Genomic DNA, 18,611 nt, shown 5'->3' with positions numbered 1-18,611 from the left:
CTTGGGGGTTAGGGCTAGGAGGCTTGGGGTTAGGAGGCTTGGGGTTAGGGCTAGGAGGCTTGGGGTTAGGGCTAGGAGGCTTGGGGTTAGGGCTATGAAGCTTGGGGTTAGGGCTAGGAGGCTTGGGGTTAGGGCTAGGAGGCTTGGGGTTAGGGCTAGGAGGCTTGGGGTTAGGGCTATGAGGCTTGGGGTTAGGGCTAGGAGGCTTGGGGGTTAGGGCTAGGAGGCTTGGGGTTAGGGCTAGGAGGCTTGGGGTTAAGGCTAGGAGGCTTGGGGTTAGGGCTATGAAGCTTGGGGTTAGGGCTAGGAGGCTTGGGGTTAGGGCTAGGAGGCTTGGGGTTAGGGCTATGAGGCTTGGGGTTAGGGCTAGGAGGCTTGGGGGTTAGGGCTAGGAGGCTTGGGGTTAGGGCTAGGAGGCTTGGGGTTAGGGCTAGGAGGCTTGGGGTTAGGGCTAGGAGGCTTGGGGTTAGGGCTATGAAGCTTGGGGTTAGGGCTAGGAGGCTTGGGGTTAGGGCTAGGAGGCTTGGGATTAGGGCTAGGAGGCTTGGGGTTAGGGCTATGAGGCTTGGGGTTAGGGCTAGGAGGCTTGGGGGTTAGGGCTAGGAGGCTTGGGGTTCGGGCTAGGAGGCTTGGGGTTAGGGCTAGGAGGCTTGGGATTAGGGCTAGGAGGCTTGGGGGTTAGGGCTAGGAGGCTTGGGGTTAGGGCTAGGAGGCTTGGGGGTTAGGGCTAGGAGGCTTGGGGTTAGGGCTAGGAGGCTTGGGGGTTAGGGCTAGGAGGCTTGGGGTTAGGGCTAGGAGGCTTGGGGGTTAGGGCTAGGAGGCTTGGGGGTTAGGGCTAGGAGGCTTGGGGTTAGGGCTAGGAGGCTTGGGGGTTAGGGCTAGGAGGCTTGGGGGTTATGGCTAGGAGGCTTGGGGTTAGGGCTATGAGGCTTGGGGTTAAGGCTAGGAGGCTTGGGATTAGGGCTAGGAGGCTTGGGATTAGGGCTAGGAGGCTTGGGGGTTAGGGCTAGGAGGCTTGGGGTTAGGGCTAGGAGGCTTGGGGTTAGGGCTAGGAGGCTTGGGGGTTAGGGCTAGGAGGCTTGGGGTTAGGGCTAGGAGGCTTGGGGTTAGGGCTAGGAGGCTTGGGGTTAGGGCTATGAGGCTTGGGGTTAAGGCTAGGAGGCTTGGGGTTAAGGCTAGGAGGCTTGGGGTTAGGGCTATGAGGCTTGGGGTTAAGGCTAGGAGGCTTGGGATTAGGGCTAGGAGGCTTGGGGGTTAGGGCTATGAGGCTTGGGATTAGGGCTATGAGGCTTGGGGTTAGGGCTAGGAGGCTTGGGGGTTAGGGCTAGGAGGCTTGGGGTTAAGGCTAGGAGGCTTGGGGTTAGGGCTAGGAGGCTTGGGGTTAGGGCTATGAGGCTTGGGGGTTATGGCTAGGAGGCTTGGGGTTAGGGCTATGAGGCTTGGGGTTAAGGCTAGGAGGCTTGGGATTAGGGCTAGGAGGCTTGGGATTAGGGCTAGGAGGCTTGGGGTTAGGGCTAGGAGGCTTGGGGTTAGGGCTAGTACTATTTGGTGAGGATTATTAGGACGGTGTAGCCATAACCTGGGTTGTGTCTGCATTGACCCTGGGTTTGCATTCTGCTAGCTCCAGAATCGGCCTGGGTATAATCTGAGTGAGGATAGATTTTGAGACATTGCACAAAGTAATTGGATTTGTTTTCACTTCAATACACAGTAAGGTCATGTGATTGTTTTTGTTAATCTTTGTATTCGCAAACTTTCTTCCTTGAAGGACATTACATCCGAGAAATAGAGCCGGAGAGCAGTGCGGAGAAGGCAGGCCTACAGGACGGAGACCGCCTGTTGGTCGTTTCTGGTGTAGCTACTGAGGCGTTGACCCACGACGAGGTTGTCAGCCTTATCTGCGCCGAGGGTGGGCAGGTCTCTTTCACCTTGCTGGACCCCGATTCTGATAAGTGGTACACAAAGGTGAGTGGCTACAGGAAGATGTGCGAGTTCAAAAGGCCCGAGACTTGTTAGAAAAAAAATATCAAAGGATGGATAGTTCATTTTGCTAAAATTATTTGCATGGTTAATATTCGTTTTTAAAATTATTATTTTTAGCCGCGTCGCAGACGCTGGTCATAGAGTGCCCTCTGCTGTTCTTCTTGTTCTTCTTCTTCTTGTTCTTCTTGTTCTTGTTGTTATTGCAGAGAAGACAAAACCTCAAAGCTCCACCAATTCTGGGAACCATAGCTCCACCCATTCTGGGAGAGGCTTCATATAAACAAATATCCACCATTTTATTAACTCGCATAGCTTTGAGGCCTGTTTTGTAGGCCCGTGGTGTCTTCCTCTCTCACACAGTTTTCTTTCAAATCAAATTCGATATATCATTTCATTTTTCACAGTCGCTAACATAGTTTTAGACTCGGTTGAAAAAAAACGGGAAGAAAATCCGATGAAAGTTGCCCTTTATAGAACGAAATGAATTCTCAAAGGCCTGTAACTTCAAGTCCATTGAGATATATATTTTTTAAATCGCGGCATGGTCAGTCATACACCGCCCGAAATAACAGACGGGAAAATGCCGAGATATATTAAAAATTCGTCCATTTGATGACAATCGTCACGATGAAATATTTAATTTATACGTCGTCACAATAATGTGGAGAGAGGAGCATAGCTTCGTTCATGTGTCGCCACACACGGGAAATTGCCGAGATATATATTTTTTAAATCGCGGCATGGTCAGTCATACACCGCCTGAAATAACAGACGGGAAAATGCCGAGATATATTAAAAATTCGTCGCCACACACGGGAAATTGCCGAGATATATTTTCACTTTGCACAAAAATAACATCAAGTAATCGAATCAATAGGAATGTCCTGTGCCTATAGCATCGACGTTATAGGCACAGCTGCATCTAGGCATTGTGTAACATCGACGCGGCTTTTGTTTTAATTAAAACTTTTTGTACTTGTTTAAGTATAAAGTAGAGGAGAAGGGTAAGGCCTATTGTTATTAAACGACTCATGCACTCCCTTTTTTGCTGGACCATATGTTATATGTTATTCCATGTTATATGTGTGAGGAAGGGATTCTTGGTTTTTGCATATGTACTTTGTGGATGGATGTGATGGTGTGAAATTAGTATGTGTACGTACTTTGTAGATGGAAAGAGTGAGAGAGCAATTAAACAGCGGGCCGATCATGGGAAAGAGAGTGGCATTGTTTCTGTCGTCATGGAGACCGGTAGGCCCGTGACGCCTGACGAGATAACCCAGCATCTGTTTTGCTATGGTGGGTTAACTGTGAGATCGTTAGGTTTGATAGTGTTGCACATTTTCTTTCTTCCTCCCCATTATTCTTATCATAAACGTATTCTTCTTCTTCTTCTTCTTCTTCTTCGGGTTCGGCTGCCTCCTTGAATCCCGAGGTATATTGTAGAACCTGTTTTGCTGCACGTGCGTTTGAGCCACCATAGCAAAATGGAGGGTTTGTGCAACTTCGTCATGGCCTCTTGTCAAATGTAGACGAAACGCATTGACAGACGGTGCTGCCATCACTTCAAGGCGTAGGCCCATCCCATGCCTTCACTGTCACTGTCTCCCCCTCAAATTTGAGTCGAGTGCTGTTAAACTTGACAAACCACCCAAACCTTTTCATGCAAACAAAATGTTCAGACTTTTCCTCGGGTGTGGACATTTTCCCATGTCATTCCAGTATGCTTTTCTCATATCAGCCTGACGTTTTTCTTTAGGATTCACATCTGTTCTTCCATAGCATATGGTAGAGGACCAACACCACTCTTTCTGAGTTTGCTACAATTCTTACTTAGTTTGTCTTGTTTTTAATAAGTGGTCTTGTGGTTTCATGACCCAATATAAGGTTGTCTTTGTAATGAGTCATCTTATTAAGAATGTGGTAGTCCATGCCCTTTTGTACACCAGATTTGCTTGGATATTAGGCCTTCGGCAAACTTCCTGCATGCTCTATGCAAAGCTCTCCCAGTCTGCTTTGCTGAAGAGCAGGTTCTTCTTTTGTACCCGACGTCTTCGGTTTGGTTTCACATCCATCTCAACAAGAGAGTAAATAAGGTGAGTGGTACCAAGAGTCTCCGACAGTCATGGTCGGAGACTTTTGGTACCACTCACCTTATTTACTGGAGTTGGATAACTTACAATAACTAGATGGTATTCATAGAATACTTACCTTGCACAATCAACTTGTTGCGAACCAATTCTTCTGTTTTTAAACATTAAAAAAATTTGATCCAATATGGCTGCCAGACTACGTGAACGATGACATCATGAATTTATATTCTCTAATATAATTGTTGCATAGATCACGCTCAATACATTTCAAACTGATCAGCCTAAGCGTTGTCCCTGTCGAAATATGACGTCATAATTATGGCACCAATGACGTCATCGTTAACAGCACCTATTCCCCATATGGAGTTCTTTACAATGAGCCATGTTTCAATTTTTTCCATGCAGCGGTTTTGGAGATATAGAGGTGCAACATTTTTCAGTTTTTCCAAGATGGCGCTTGTACCACATGACCTATGACGTCATGATTATCATTAAAGTGTTCAACAGGAGGAGGCGCTCCTTTGGTGAAAATTTTGTGCTCATCAGACCAAAAGTTGCTGGAAAAAAAAAATTCACAATGATCGGATAAGTGTTGTACTTGTCGAATTATGACGTCATAACGAAAGTACCGATGACATCATCATTAACATATCTTATTCCCCAAGGGCAGTACTTGACAATGAGCCATGATTCAATTTTTTCCATGCAGCGGTTTTGGAGATATAGAGGTGCAACATTTTCCGGTTTTTCCAAGATGGCGCCTGTACCACATGATCTATGACGTCATGATTATCATTAAAGTGTTCAACAGGAGGAGGCACTCCTATGGTGAAAATTTTGTGCTCATCAGACCAACAGTTGCTGAGAAAAAAAATTCACAATGATCGGATAAGTGTTGTACTTGTCGAATTATGAAGTCATAACGAAAGCACCGATGACATCATTAACATATCTTATTCCCCAAGGGCAGTACTTGACAATGAGGCATGCTTCAAATTTTTCCATGCGGTGGTTTCGGGTATATCGAGGTGCAACTTTTTTCGATTTTTTCCCAAGATGGCGTCTGTACCACGTGACCTATGAGGTTATAATTATCATTAAAAAATCTACAGGAGGAGCTGCACATATTCTGAAAATTTCGTGCCCATTAGACTAACAGTTGCAGAGGAATTTTTGTTTAATTCAAACTGATCAGATCAAGCATTGTACTTGTCGAATTATGACGTCATAATTAAGGCACCGATGACATCACCATAAACATATCTTATTCGCCATGGTGAGTACTTGACAATGAGCCATGTATCAATTTTTTTCCATTGAGCGGTTTGGGAGATATAGAGGTGTAACTTTTGTCCAAGATGGCGTCCGTACCACGTGACCTATGACGTCATAATTATGAATAAAAAATATATACAGGCGGAGTCGCTTCTATGGTAAAATTTCGTGTCAATCGGACCAACGGTTGCCGAGAAAATGAATTTTTAAAATGCGGACACGTACGCCGCACGCACGTACGGCACACGGCACACGACACACGGCACACGTATGCAACTGAATGCTTACCCCCGCTTTTCGCTTCGCGAGCGCAGGGTAATTATATCCAGCACTTTCTCGCGTCTCATTGACTCTTCTACCACTTGTGCGAGAAATCATGTAAATAACATGCTGTACACAAAGAGGGGCTCATGCTTTCACTCACTCACCGCAGGCAGGTTGGTGGTCTTTCTGTATTCTACCGACTCCTCTCCGGCCTTGCTCCCCCAGCTCTCTCTCTGGGCTCTGTCCCATAAATATTCCTACAGGTCGCACAGGATCTGCCAGCAACCCTCTTATGGTTAAACTGCCAAAATCAAGGCTCTCTGCTCACCTTCACTCCTTCATTCCTCTTTACTCCCGCCTCTGGAACAAACTCCCTCACTCTCTTCAATCCCACTCCTCCCTCCAGGTCTTTAAAACAGCTGTTCACCACCATCTCTTATCTTCCCCCATCCAAAACCTTGATCTTTTCTACCCCTGCTAATTCACCCCAGATACACTTTTTTGAAATACCGACTTCCTTCCTTGAAATCCTTGCAGTATCCATGTGTTTTATACCTCTCCCACCCCCCTCCCCTTCCCATGCCCCCTCTCCCCAGCCCTCTCCCTCCCACAGATCTCCGATGTCCCTGCTCTCAAATGTTGTACTTATGTGCTTCCCCTTCTCTCCCCATCTTGTCTCCCGCTCCTTTTATTATATGTTTTTATGTGTCCGTTTCCTTTTTTGTGATTAATGTTAGCTCTTACACGAGCCTCGATCTAGTATACAAAAATAAATAACTAAATCATTCATACTGTTGGGGTTTAACCCTCAACCTTTGGAATGCGTGTCCCGTGTCCTCACCGATAAGTTGCCACTGTACTCGAGCAGTTTTCGTTGCGGTGCTTGAGGCTCATTGTCAATGTTGAGTATGTTGTGCAGGTTTTCAGCATCACATGTGGAGCTGATTATGACTAACTATTCCATACATGTCCATGATTTACGTGTCCAATGGATCTGCCAACCTCAAATATGGGGATTTCGGTCTCTACCCTGGAACAAATATGGGGATGTTTGAAGGTCTCAAGTTTAAAATCCATTGATAGTAGACATGTAATTGGTCTGCAAAGGTGCGTTGTGTTTCCACCTCCTTAATTGACAAATAAACCAAGCTGAAGGATTATTTGACAAATGTGTTCAGATTAACATCCGGAAACAGTTGATGACAGGAGCATTTATTATTCTGAGGTCCATGAGGTTTCTTGTTCTTTACAGAAGTATCTGTAGAAAGATGTCATGCGTGAGGCTTGACTTGAAGGCCTTTAGTGATGATACCTCACCCTTATCATTCAACCTGTTCTTTACTGTGATCTCCCACACCCCTTCAATCCTGGCCTTCCTGACCACAGGTGGGTCTTTGTCCCCAATCTGCAAATGAGTTGAAAGCAAGTAGAAATGCTGTGAACAGCCATCGGCTTGACAAGATCTCTGCACCCCCACTCGAACCACCGCCCAGCCCTCCTCGCCTTTGCAAACTGAGTCAAGGCCCAGATGGATTCGGCTTTCACCTAAATGGTATACGGGGCCTGCCCGGTCAATACATCAAAAAGGTGAGGTGTTGTCCCCGGAAGAGTCGAAATAATAATTCAGTTGGAAATAAATAAATAAGATTATTATATTGTAGAAATCTAGAGATGAAGAAACGTTTTAAGCTTTAGATTAATTGTCCGCACAGACACCGAAGCACGGCAGTTGTATACATCCACTGATTGTACCTCAATGACGAAATTACACAAGTGTACCTGTTTCCCACAAACGGGAGCAATGGTACCTGACACTGTTAGGAATTTACCCCCCACCCCACTAGGAATGAATCTGAGACATCTTAGACAGTTACAGGAGAATTTATTAGAGGTTTAACATGTACATGGGAAAGCTGCCATTTTAAGAGTAACGACAGCTTCTCAACAAAACACATCACGCTAGGGTCTTTATACTCGACAGGAAATAATGAAGCTAACTTCAAAGACAAGATGGAAAGAATAACAATTGGAGCTGTTTTTGTAAGAGGAAGCTATCGAGCCGCGTCCTCTCGTCCACGCTGCTTTTGCTCAAGGTCGGTGCCTGAAAGCTTCAACAAGCAGGCCATGTTATAACAGGCCAGGGGTAGTTTGCAAGCGTTGCTCAATTCCCAGAATGCTCAAGGGTTGCTCAGACAACAGGGCCAAATGTGAAATCCCTGACATTGGGATTCGACTGGAATCCACCACAACACCCAACGGGATGGTATTTAGTAATGGAGGAAACCTGTTGAAAATTCCATTAAATGTGAAGTGGATCAAATCATTTTTTAAAAACGAGACCGGCACTGGGTGGACCACGTACCTCCACATGGCTGAAAAGTTTACGTTTTGTACCGCAATGTCAAGTCGCATCTATATCCGCACCTGAACCAAAATGGAATCGGCTTGTCCTTGTCACCGACCCAACTCCTCCACCAAGCTTCATCCAAATCCATTTGTAACATTTTGAGATATTGTGCACTATATATTTTATGGCGCCATCTCTCCATTGTGAAGAATAACTTTTAAAATGCAAAAAGATTCCAGTAAATTCCGGATCTTTACCAAAATCGAAACAATTCGTCTTTGTGACACACACACCATGTCCACCAAGTTTCAGCCGGATCCATCATTCACTTTCTTGAGATATCCTGCTCACAAAGAAACAAACAAACAAGGGTGGAACCAAAACCTCCGTCCACCTTAGGTGGTAGAGGTAAACACATGTACAGGGCTTCTCCGGTTTACGAACATCTGCTCATACGAACATGATGCTTTATAACGATCCATGCAAACGAACATGGCTCTTTTGAACATACGGCGCACATACCACGGGGGGAACGAGAGGGGGACGGGGAGGAAGAGGTAACTTACCGGCACGAGAGACAGCTACCTGCTTCACTTCGCCCTGCCCCTCGAACTTGCTCGTTGTCCCTCACAACTCCTCACACAACGCACGATATTGATCTACTTTAATTTACTCATTCCTTATTTTAAAATAACATTTAGTAACGTTTTATGAAGAAAGGGGTTAAAACCGTTTAATAGGCTTTTCGAACATACTGGACTTCGAGATCCCAAGGGAAATGGGACTCAAATGTGGGAAAACGACCATTGCGTGGGCAGGGCGCAGGGATTCATTTATGTTCCCTTGATGCATCTGGCCTTTTTGGTGGCACCATACTGTACTGTATCGTACTGTATTTGTACACATCGACCTCCCCCAACTGCTGTGTCTGTCGATTGCCCAAAAATGATTTGTACACCAGGTGTTTCGTGTTTTATTGAGCATGTGTGCTCAGGCACCTAGTGCGCATTTTTACATTTCTTTTGTCGTATTAACGATTAACAATGGCGGGTAAGCGTAAAGCAAGTAGTACCAGTGACCATGGTGAAAATAGTGCTTTTTAGGCTTCATTATTGGTATTATTAGGTTATCTCATCTCGATTCTCAGAGACAAACTTATAAAATGGGTTGTGATGTCCAAATGTCTGTCCGGTCGTCCGTTAACTCTTTGCTATTTTTACCACTCCTCCCTTATAACCCGGCTGATTGTTCTGAAACTTGACAAATGAATACAAGACAGTATCCCGCACAATCACACAGGCTTAGATTTCTCAATTTCGGATCATGGGGCCTCCCAGGGGATCAGAGGGCTCCCAGGGGGGTTCTTGAAGCAACTCATGAAGATGTTTGGTCACTCCACAATATCCGAGGAACTCGTGCAGTTATGTCCTGAAGCTTTTCTTTTTTTGTATACAAGATCGAGGCTCGTGTAGGAGCTAACATTAATCACAAAAAGACAAACTGACAAATACGAGATAAGATGGGGAGAGAGAGGGAATCACACAAGTACAACATTTGAGAGCAGGGACATCGGGAGATCTGTGGGAGGGAGAGGGCTTGGGGGGAGGAGGCACGGGAAGGGGGGTGGGGAGGGCGGGAGAGGTAAAAAAAAACACATGGACACTGCTAGGACTTGCAGGAAAGAATTCGGAATTTAAAAAAATTGGATCTGGGGTGAATTAGCGGGGGTAGAAAAGATCAAGGTTTTGAATGGGGGAAGATAAGAGATGGTGAACAGCTGTTTTAAAGACCTGGAGGGAGGAGTGGGATTGAAGAGAGTGAGGGAGTTTGTTCCAGAGGCGGGAGAAAAGAGAAATGAAAATGTGAAGGTGAATAGGGAGTCTTGATTTTGTCAGTTTAACCATAAGAGAGTTGCTGGCAGCTCCAAAACAACCACAAAGCATCATTTTATGAAAGGCTGAGGTTTAAACTATTCATCATCAGAAAGAAAACTGAATGTCGATTTTAACTGAAGGCAGAGGTTAACTCGACTACTAACTCAGGCTTAGATTAGATTTGCTATTGTCCTTCCCCTATCCAAAACCTTGAGCTTTTCTACACCCACTAATTTCACCCCAAATCCACTTTTTTGAAATACCAACTTCTTTCCTGGAAGTCCTTGGTGTCCTTGTGTTTATACTTCTCCCACCACCCCCCCCCCCTTCCCACGCCGCCTACCCCCCCCCCAAGCCCTCTCCCTCCCACACATTCCCGATGTCCCTGCTCTCAAATGTTGTGTTTATGTGCTTCCCCTTCTCTCCCCATCTTGTCTACCGCTCCCCTTTTTATATACTTTGTTTGTTTGTCTGTTTGATTTGTTTGTGTGATAAATGTTAGCTCTTTCATGAGCCTCGATTCTGTATACAAAAAAAAGCACACAAAAAAAAAACGTTACAATAAATGTTGCACAAAATTCCTTCAGTCAGGTAGTCTGCCTTCCATGTTCGTACTTGCTAATGTAGGAATAAGACTCCCAGTCGTCTGTAAATACTGAATTTTGGGAGAGCAATATCTAGAGCCAGATAGATCTGTATGGGTAGGTATCCGAGTGTCGCGATAGGGAATCTACCCTGTAATAAGTTCTGTGTTTTAGGTGGTTTGTCGGGGTAAGAGTATACCTGTGAACATACAAGGATGTTCGTGTGTTAAATAGTTGTAGGGACTAAGATAAACCCCTGTGTGTCAGACCTGGTAATCATTCCTTTGTCCCTTATGGCAACACACCCATATAAACACTTAGATAGGCCCTTTAGTGCAACATTAATTAGTTCCCTTCCCTTACAATGACCTTGGAAGAAGACCGGCAGGAAGCCAGATCGGGGCACCGCCGGATGGCCGCCGCCAGCCACGCCACCAGCTGGCCTAGCAACATCGCGTGAGACGAGCTGTAACCATGCCCAGGAGGACTGTGATTGGTTAGTGCGGAAGGCGCGAACCTGGAACCAATCAGCGCGGAAGGCGCGAGGAGGTTCGGCAAACGGCGGGAAGCTATGAGGCTCTGGTTGGTGGTGCGCCAGAACTGACGCGACATGGAAAAGTTACAAAAGGGCTTGCTGGACGACATTTTGCACTCTTCGCGCTGGACCCCTTCGTATTGGAGAGATCTCTCTCTCTCTCTCTCTCTCTCTCTGTGCTTGAAGCTCTTGCCCTTCTTTTTGGTCTCTGCACTTCTCTTCTTCGTGCTGGAAGCTTCGCTCTGGGGGATTGTGTCGTGCTGACGGTTCGCTTTTGGTGTTGAGTCGTGCTGGTCCTTCGCTATTCATTGTTCGTCCTTGGCTCTTGGCTCTTCATCTTGAGAGGTCCTGGTGGTCGTTGGTTCACCATCTGCGCGGAGCTTGGAGTGGTGCGGGCCGCGCCGGGCCTGGCGAAGCATGCGAACAAGGCAAACGGAGGGTTCCCTCGCGCGGGAGCTTGGAGCCGGACGGGCCCCAATTGGACGATGGACAGATAAGCTCGCACCACATTACACAAACCCACGACGAACGTGTTCTTTTGTCAATTCATTTTCCCCCATCTCGTATTTGGAAGTCGGTGTGTGGGATCCCAATTTAGGATCATTATTCATTTACCGGCGTGCCTTGTTCTCGGGTTCCGGAATAAAAATGTCCTTTTGTACATTTTATCCTGGATTCCCGTTTTGAGTTAATTCCCCTGCAGGATTGGAGCTGCGGTTGGATCGCTATCGGTAAGCGCTTCTGCTTCTTCCTCTTCACTTCATCTTCCCGCGGTTGATAGCAAAATCCGTATTTGGTCGTCGCCTCCATTAAAGCCGTTCGGTCCTGGTGTTAACCTTGAGGGATTCGCACGACAATACATCTTCGATTAGCGTATTTGATGATGGTTGCCACAACAGACATTATCTTAGCTCCTTCACCCGTTTCCTTATTTTCGATTTTTCCACTAGGTGGTTCAGGGATCACCGGCAGCCTTGGCTGGGATGCAAAATGACGACCATGTAATTGAGGTTGAAGGCACAAATGTTGAGAATTCCCCACATGAGAAGGTTGTCCAGATAATTCAAGGAGCCGGAAATAACATCTCTCTGCTATTGTCCTCACAACGAAGCTACCGGCTGCATGCGGAGATGCAAATATCTGCTGCAAATGCTGGTGAGTTGTAGACAGTTGAGACTTTCTTGTGCTACGAGCACAGTGGTTGGAATGTTGAGGTGAGTATTTTCAAACACTTCAACATGGTTCTTTAAGAATTATGCACCCCGGCACTCAATAGGGAGGGAGGTGGGGGACGGGGACGGGAAGGGGAGGGTAGGGGTGAGGGAATCTATATTATCCTCTTAAATTAGAGTTATTTTTTTTGTCTGCAAGAGCAAGCTCCAATAGACAGTGGGTATCAGATCAACAATTGGGCACAACCAGAAAGGGAATAAACAAACAGGAAAGGAAGAGGAGAGGGAGGAGGACAGGAAATGCAGAAATAAGCAAGTAAGAGAGTTGGGGTAAGAAAGGTTAATGGGGGTAATAAAGACATGGGTCAGGATGGGGGATGACACGAGGTGGCGATGCACTGTATGCTTGAAGGCCTGCAGGTAAAAGAGAGAGAATACCCTCTGGAAGGTGGTTCCATATGTGGGAGAAGCAAGGAATAGAAGAATAGAGGTGTGCAGTCAGTCTGGATTTTGGAAGTTTAACCAGAAGGGAGTGACAGTAACAACATGTACATCGTGCAGTAGATAGGGAGGGTCGGATAACTCAGGAAGCAATACCAGAGAAAAAGACTGCAGATAACAGAGATCACTGACGTGCAGACGAAGTGAAAAGGAACAGACCCTGTGTTTTGGCATTTTCACAGGAGATTCCAATCAACTGAAAGACCAAATTCTGCATTGGAGTCATCAGGAGGAATGGGAATAAGGAAAGACCAAATATTGAGTTATCAGGAAGAAACCGGATATGGTTAGGGGTTCAGCAGCTCTACTCCACAACCCACAAACCAATCCAGGCGCAGCCAACTGAACCTTACAAAAAAGAAATTGTAAGAATGCACCTCTCCGTAGACAGACAGATAGATAAAGAAAGAGAGAAATCAAGAGTAAAAGAGAGAAAATGAACAAAAAGAAAAGGAAAAGCAAGAATGATCACAAATAAGGAGGAATGTGTGGACTGAAGAGAGATGTGAAAAATAATTTAACTAGAACGAGCAATGGAAGACTGTATACCCTCACCTGGACTTTTGTGTGGTTTATAGTATGGATTTTATAGACGTCCTCACATTCTAATAGTACTGTACATATTTTATAGACGCACACACATTCTAATAGTACTGTTCATACTTTATAGATGCACTCAGATTCTAATTGTACATACTTTATAGACGTACTCACATTCTAATTGTACTGTACATACTTTATAGACATACTCACATTGTAATTGTACTGTACATACTTTATAGACATACTAGCATTCTAATTGTACTTACTTTATAGCCGCACTCAGATTCTAATTGTACTGTACATACTTTATAGACGTACTAGCATTCCAATTGTACTGTACCTACTTTATAAACGCACTCACATTCTAATTGTACATACTTTATAGACGTACTCACATTCTAATTGTACATACTTTATAGACGTACTCACATTCTAATTGTACATACTTTATAGACGTACTCACATTCTAATTGTACTGTACATACTTTATAGACGTACTCACATTCTAATTGTACTGTACATACTTTATAGACGTACTCACATCCTAATTGTTCTGTACATACTTTATAGATGTACTCACATCCTAATTGTACTGTACATACTTTATAGACGCACTCACATTCTAATTGTGCTGCACATACTTTATAGACGCACTCAGATTCTAATTGTACTGTACATACTTTATAGACGTACTCACATCCTAATTGTACTGTACATGCTTTATAGACGTACTCACCACCTAATTGTACTGTACATACTTTATAGACGTACTCGCATTCTAATTGTACTGTACATACTTTATAGACGTACTCACATCCTAATTGTACTGTACATACTTTATAGACGAACTCACATCCTAATTGTACTGTACATACTTTATAGACGTACTCACATTCTAATTGTACTGTACATACTTTATAGACATACTCACATCCTAATTGTTCTGTACATACTTTATAGACGTACTCACATTCTAATTGTTCTGTACATACTTTATAGACGTACTCACATCCTAATTGTACTGTACATACTTTATAGACGTACTCGCATTCTAATTGTACTGTACATACTTTATAGACGTACTCACATTCTAATTGTACTGTACATAATTTATAGACGTACTCACATCCTAATTGTTCTGTACATCCTTTATAGACACATTCTAATTGTACTGTACATACTTTATAGACGTACTCACATCCTAATTGTTCTGTACATACTTTATAAACGCACACATTCTAATTGTACATACTTTATAGACGTACTCACATCCTAATTGTTCTGTACATACTTTATAGACGTACTCACATCCTAATTGTACTGTACATACTTTATAGACGTACTCACATCCTAATTGTTCTGTACATACTTTATAGACGTACTCACATTCTAATTGTTCTGTACATACTTTATAGACGTACTCACATCCTAATTGTACTGTACATAATTTATAGACGTACTCACATCCTAATTGTTCTGTACATCCTTTATAGACACACATTCTAATTGTACTGTACATACTTTATAGACGTACTCACATCCTAATTGTTCTGTACATACTTTATAAACGCACTCACATTCTAATTGTACATACTTTATAGACGTACTCACATCCTAATTGTTCTGTACATACTTTATAGACGTATTCACATCCTAATTGTTCTGTACATACTTTATAGATGTGGTGTTTGACCATATGGCTCAGCGGTTAACTTGCACAACATTGGAGCTGCAGGTCCCGAGTTCGAATCCCGTGAATTGTTTTTTAAATATCCGTTTTGTTCAACACCACGAGCACGCAAACTTGACAGTTTCAAAGCAGAATATATATATTTAAATATTTAAGTTCAGCTGTGACATATGTGCTCTTCTTGTGGATGAGTTTTAACCATTTCCCTTTTGTACGACGAGCAATTGCGACACCGACATCGTGTCAAAGCTTGAACAAGTTCTTCCTGGATTGCAGCATTGCGTGGATGAGTCCATCATCAGCTCTACTATACAATGTATAGGCCGACTATAGTGAACCAGGTCAAGTCAGCCAAAGAGCTTTACCTTGATAACATAAATCACACAATCAGAACCCGAAAAGCTTAATCCTACTTAATGCTAAACCCTTCTCCAATCTTGCTTGATTATTTACACACAAAACATGGGCCCAGCATAATCACACTCTGAGGAAAGATACAGAGCAAGAAATAAAGGAGGGGCAGAATGAGTTCAGGGATCAGGGTCGGCCCTTGTCTTACTTGGGCATCGGCGACGGACAGGTACCGAACCTGATACAGGTAGGGGGGAGGGATCATCAGTATGATATTGTGGTGGTGTGCAGTGCCAGATTAAGCCTTTCCAGGGCCATGGGCAAAGAACATTTTTGGGGCCGGTCTCAACACGAGTGCCACCCCCCCGAAGCACAGGTTGTCTGAGGTTGAGTAAAGAATCTCTCGTCTATCTGGTTTATTTAGATTTGAAGGTGTTATATATAAAATACGCTTTTTAAAAATTTCTCCTCATTTAATTGATTACCCGCACACATATAAACACGGAATTCATGGCCCCCCTTACGCCGCCTACTCACATGCAACATCTCACAGCCTTCTTCACACCGTTCACTCACACAAAACAACTCACGGCCCTCCTTACACCGTTCACTCACACAGAACAACTCACGACCCTCCTCACACCGTTCACTCACACAGAACAACTCACGACCCTCCTCACACCGTTCACTCACACAGAACAACTCATGACCCTCCTCACACAGAACAACTCACAACCCTCCTCACACAGAACAACTCACGACCCTCCTCACACAGAACAACTCACAACCCTCCTCACACCATTCACTCACACAGAACATTTCACAACCTTCTTTACACTGTTCACTCACACAGAACAACTCACGACCCTCCTTACACCGTTCACTCACACAGAACATTTCACAGCCTTCTTTACACTGTTCACTCACAAAGAACAACTCACAACCCTCCTCACACCATTCACTCACACAGAACATTTCACAGCCTTCTTTACACTGTTCACTCACACAGAGCAACTCACAACCCTCCTTACACAGTTCACTCACACAGAACATTTCACAGCCTTCTTTACACAGTTCACTCACACAGAACAACTCACCGCTCACACAGAACAACTCACCGCTCACACAGAACAACTCACCGCTCACACGTCACTCACTCGCCCGAATCCCCACCAAGGCGAGTTAAAGCCGAGAGGACTTGGCTGTTTTCATGTTTGGTGTTTAATAAATTGTCGGGATGGAGGGAAAAGTATTGGTTATGAGAGGAATCTAGGATAAAGCATGTAGGCCTACTCTGTGTGTTTGTTAAGGATTGTTAATGTCTCATGTCTGGAGAGGAAAATCTCCCATTCCCACTACACAAAAGGGAGTACTATCCGAATACAAATACTAATGGGATAACTGAACTTGATAACCTACGTGGGTGGATCATATGTGCATTCTTCTGGGGTCCCAGCGGGTGTCGTAAGGTAGGTATGAGGTTTCAGAAATTCTGCAATACAATGATTATTTGGAAATGGGATCAACACGGACCTTGCTCCTGAATCAGGAAGTCAACAGATGATAACGGTTCGCTGGTTTGATATCTCAATGCAATCGTGATTTACCATTATATTTTGATATATTAATACAATAGTATTCATTTGTGATTGGATTGATGAATGACGCTGTTTTGAACGAAAATATCGAGATATTGAGTTTAAATCAGAATGAGGAAATGACATAAGGGTTTTCCATCCGTGACATTCGTGGATCCCCATTCGCAGATTCGCCATTGACTGGATAGAGCAACATTCAGAGTGGGTACGTTTTTTGTCCAAGTCCTTCACGAACCTGCTGTCAATGCCTGACGTTCAACTGAAGGTGGCACAGGAATGTGGAATTTATTGAACAAAATTGAATGCTTACATTATTTGCTAACTGCTACCTGGTATCACCACCCAGGTCATACTATCCTCCTCAACTAAAGCATCAAACAAGCCCGGCCACACCGTCGTTGGACTATTGGTTTTGTTTTGAAGCGTGGGGATAACAAGCCTCCCTCATGCTGACAACCATGAAACAGAGCGGTCATGTGACTAACCCAAAGCAATGATATGCGATATTATTCAATCTCCAGCTATATTACTGCAGGTATTCCGCTGATAGCATGCGTGACGTCAACTGACTTGCCAACTCTGGACTGACTGGCTCGACATGGAAATCAATACATGTGATGAGTGACAAAGCGGACTGTTCAATGTGACGTTTATATAACTTGTTTTTTAATGGACGAGTGTTGGTATCTCGGGTCACACTTGCACTGACCCCTTCGGTAAAGATCAGATGTTGTACAAAAATGAACAATTTTCTTTTCCAGAAAATTCCTACAAGGAAGTGATGTTAAATGCAGAGCCTCTATCCAAGCCTGCAGTTGAATCCATTGGCAAATCTGGAAAAGTGTTGGAGTCGATAGTCGAAGCGGTGGAGAGCAGTGATGGCGAGATCTCTGCAGGAGTGGCGGTAGCTCTTGCAATGGTCGAAATGAAGGATGAAGTTGGTGAAGATCAAAATGACCATCACAGAAGGCCGGATGTTCAGGATCAACGGGAGATGGTAAGTTTGAAATGGCAAATGTGGGTCATTCTGCATTCGAAGTAAATAATACGATAGCCCGTCCAGCTCAGGCCCATTGATAGACCGTTCCGTTGCTGTGTTTGGAACATTTGCCAGCAGAGATGACTTGCGGTGGTTTCTGCCACGAGGATTCCTGAGACGTTCTTCTACATCTATGCTGACAAATGGTCAAACAAGAACGATCAGTGTTGTTCCTGTAACATATCCATGCTTCAGGTGTCCTTGAGGAGCTTGTACACACAAAATGGAAGGCAACACAGAATGTTAGGAAATAGCATACATGGATGTGGATTACAAGGACATGAGAGAATGGTTAAAATGAATACAATACATGGGATTTGAACGTGGAATGTCAGCGACATGGGTGGAGTGGTCATTACCTCCACCACCAAAGGTGGATGGAGGTTGTTTTCACCCCTGTCTGTCTCTCCGTCTGTGAACAAGATATCTCAAGAAGTTGTGGACGGATTTGGAAGAAATTTGGCAGAGATGTAGCGTATGTGACAAGAACGAAATGATTTGATTTTGGTGAAGATCTGGATTCGGATCCGGCTTCTAGAATATTTTAATTGATTCTTCACCATTTGGAGATGGGGCCAAAAACGATACACAGCGGGATATATCAAAAAGTTGGACGGATTTGGAAGAAACTTGGTGGACAGGGTGGGTGTCTGACACGGACAAATAAATTCGATTTTGGTGAAGATCGGAATATGGATACGATAATTATTTAATTTTTAAGTGATTCTTCACCATTGAGAGATTGGGTAAAAAGCAATGTAT

At 44.2% G+C, this 18,611-nt stretch overlaps 1 protein-coding gene across 9 annotated transcripts in view; it reads left to right on the top strand.

Annotated features, from left to right (window-relative positions):
• LOC137430958 (Na(+)/H(+) exchange regulatory cofactor NHE-RF3) overlaps positions 1-18,611 on the top strand; it is a 166,715-nt gene that overhangs the window by 45,127 nt on the left and 102,977 nt on the right. For all 9 annotated transcript variants that reach the window (XM_078781237.1, XM_078781238.1, XM_068121756.2 and 6 more), the window contains 4 exons: positions 1,769-1,965; positions 7,002-7,202; positions 11,906-12,110; positions 17,572-17,807. In XM_078781237.1, coding sequence (XP_078637363.1) covers positions 1,769-1,965; positions 7,002-7,202; positions 11,906-12,110; positions 17,572-17,807 — 839 coding nt within the window. The remainder of the gene's footprint in view (positions 1-1,768; positions 1,966-7,001; positions 7,203-11,905; positions 12,111-17,571; positions 17,808-18,611) is intronic.

This window comes from Myxine glutinosa, chromosome 7 (genome assembly GCF_964187855.1).
Source record: "Myxine glutinosa chromosome 7, kmMyxGlut1.1, whole genome shotgun sequence".
NCBI lineage: Eukaryota > Metazoa > Chordata > Myxini > Myxiniformes > Myxinidae > Myxine > Myxine glutinosa.
The sequence above is the reverse complement of the archived record's forward strand: the minus strand, read 5'-3'. Positions and strand labels throughout refer to the sequence as shown.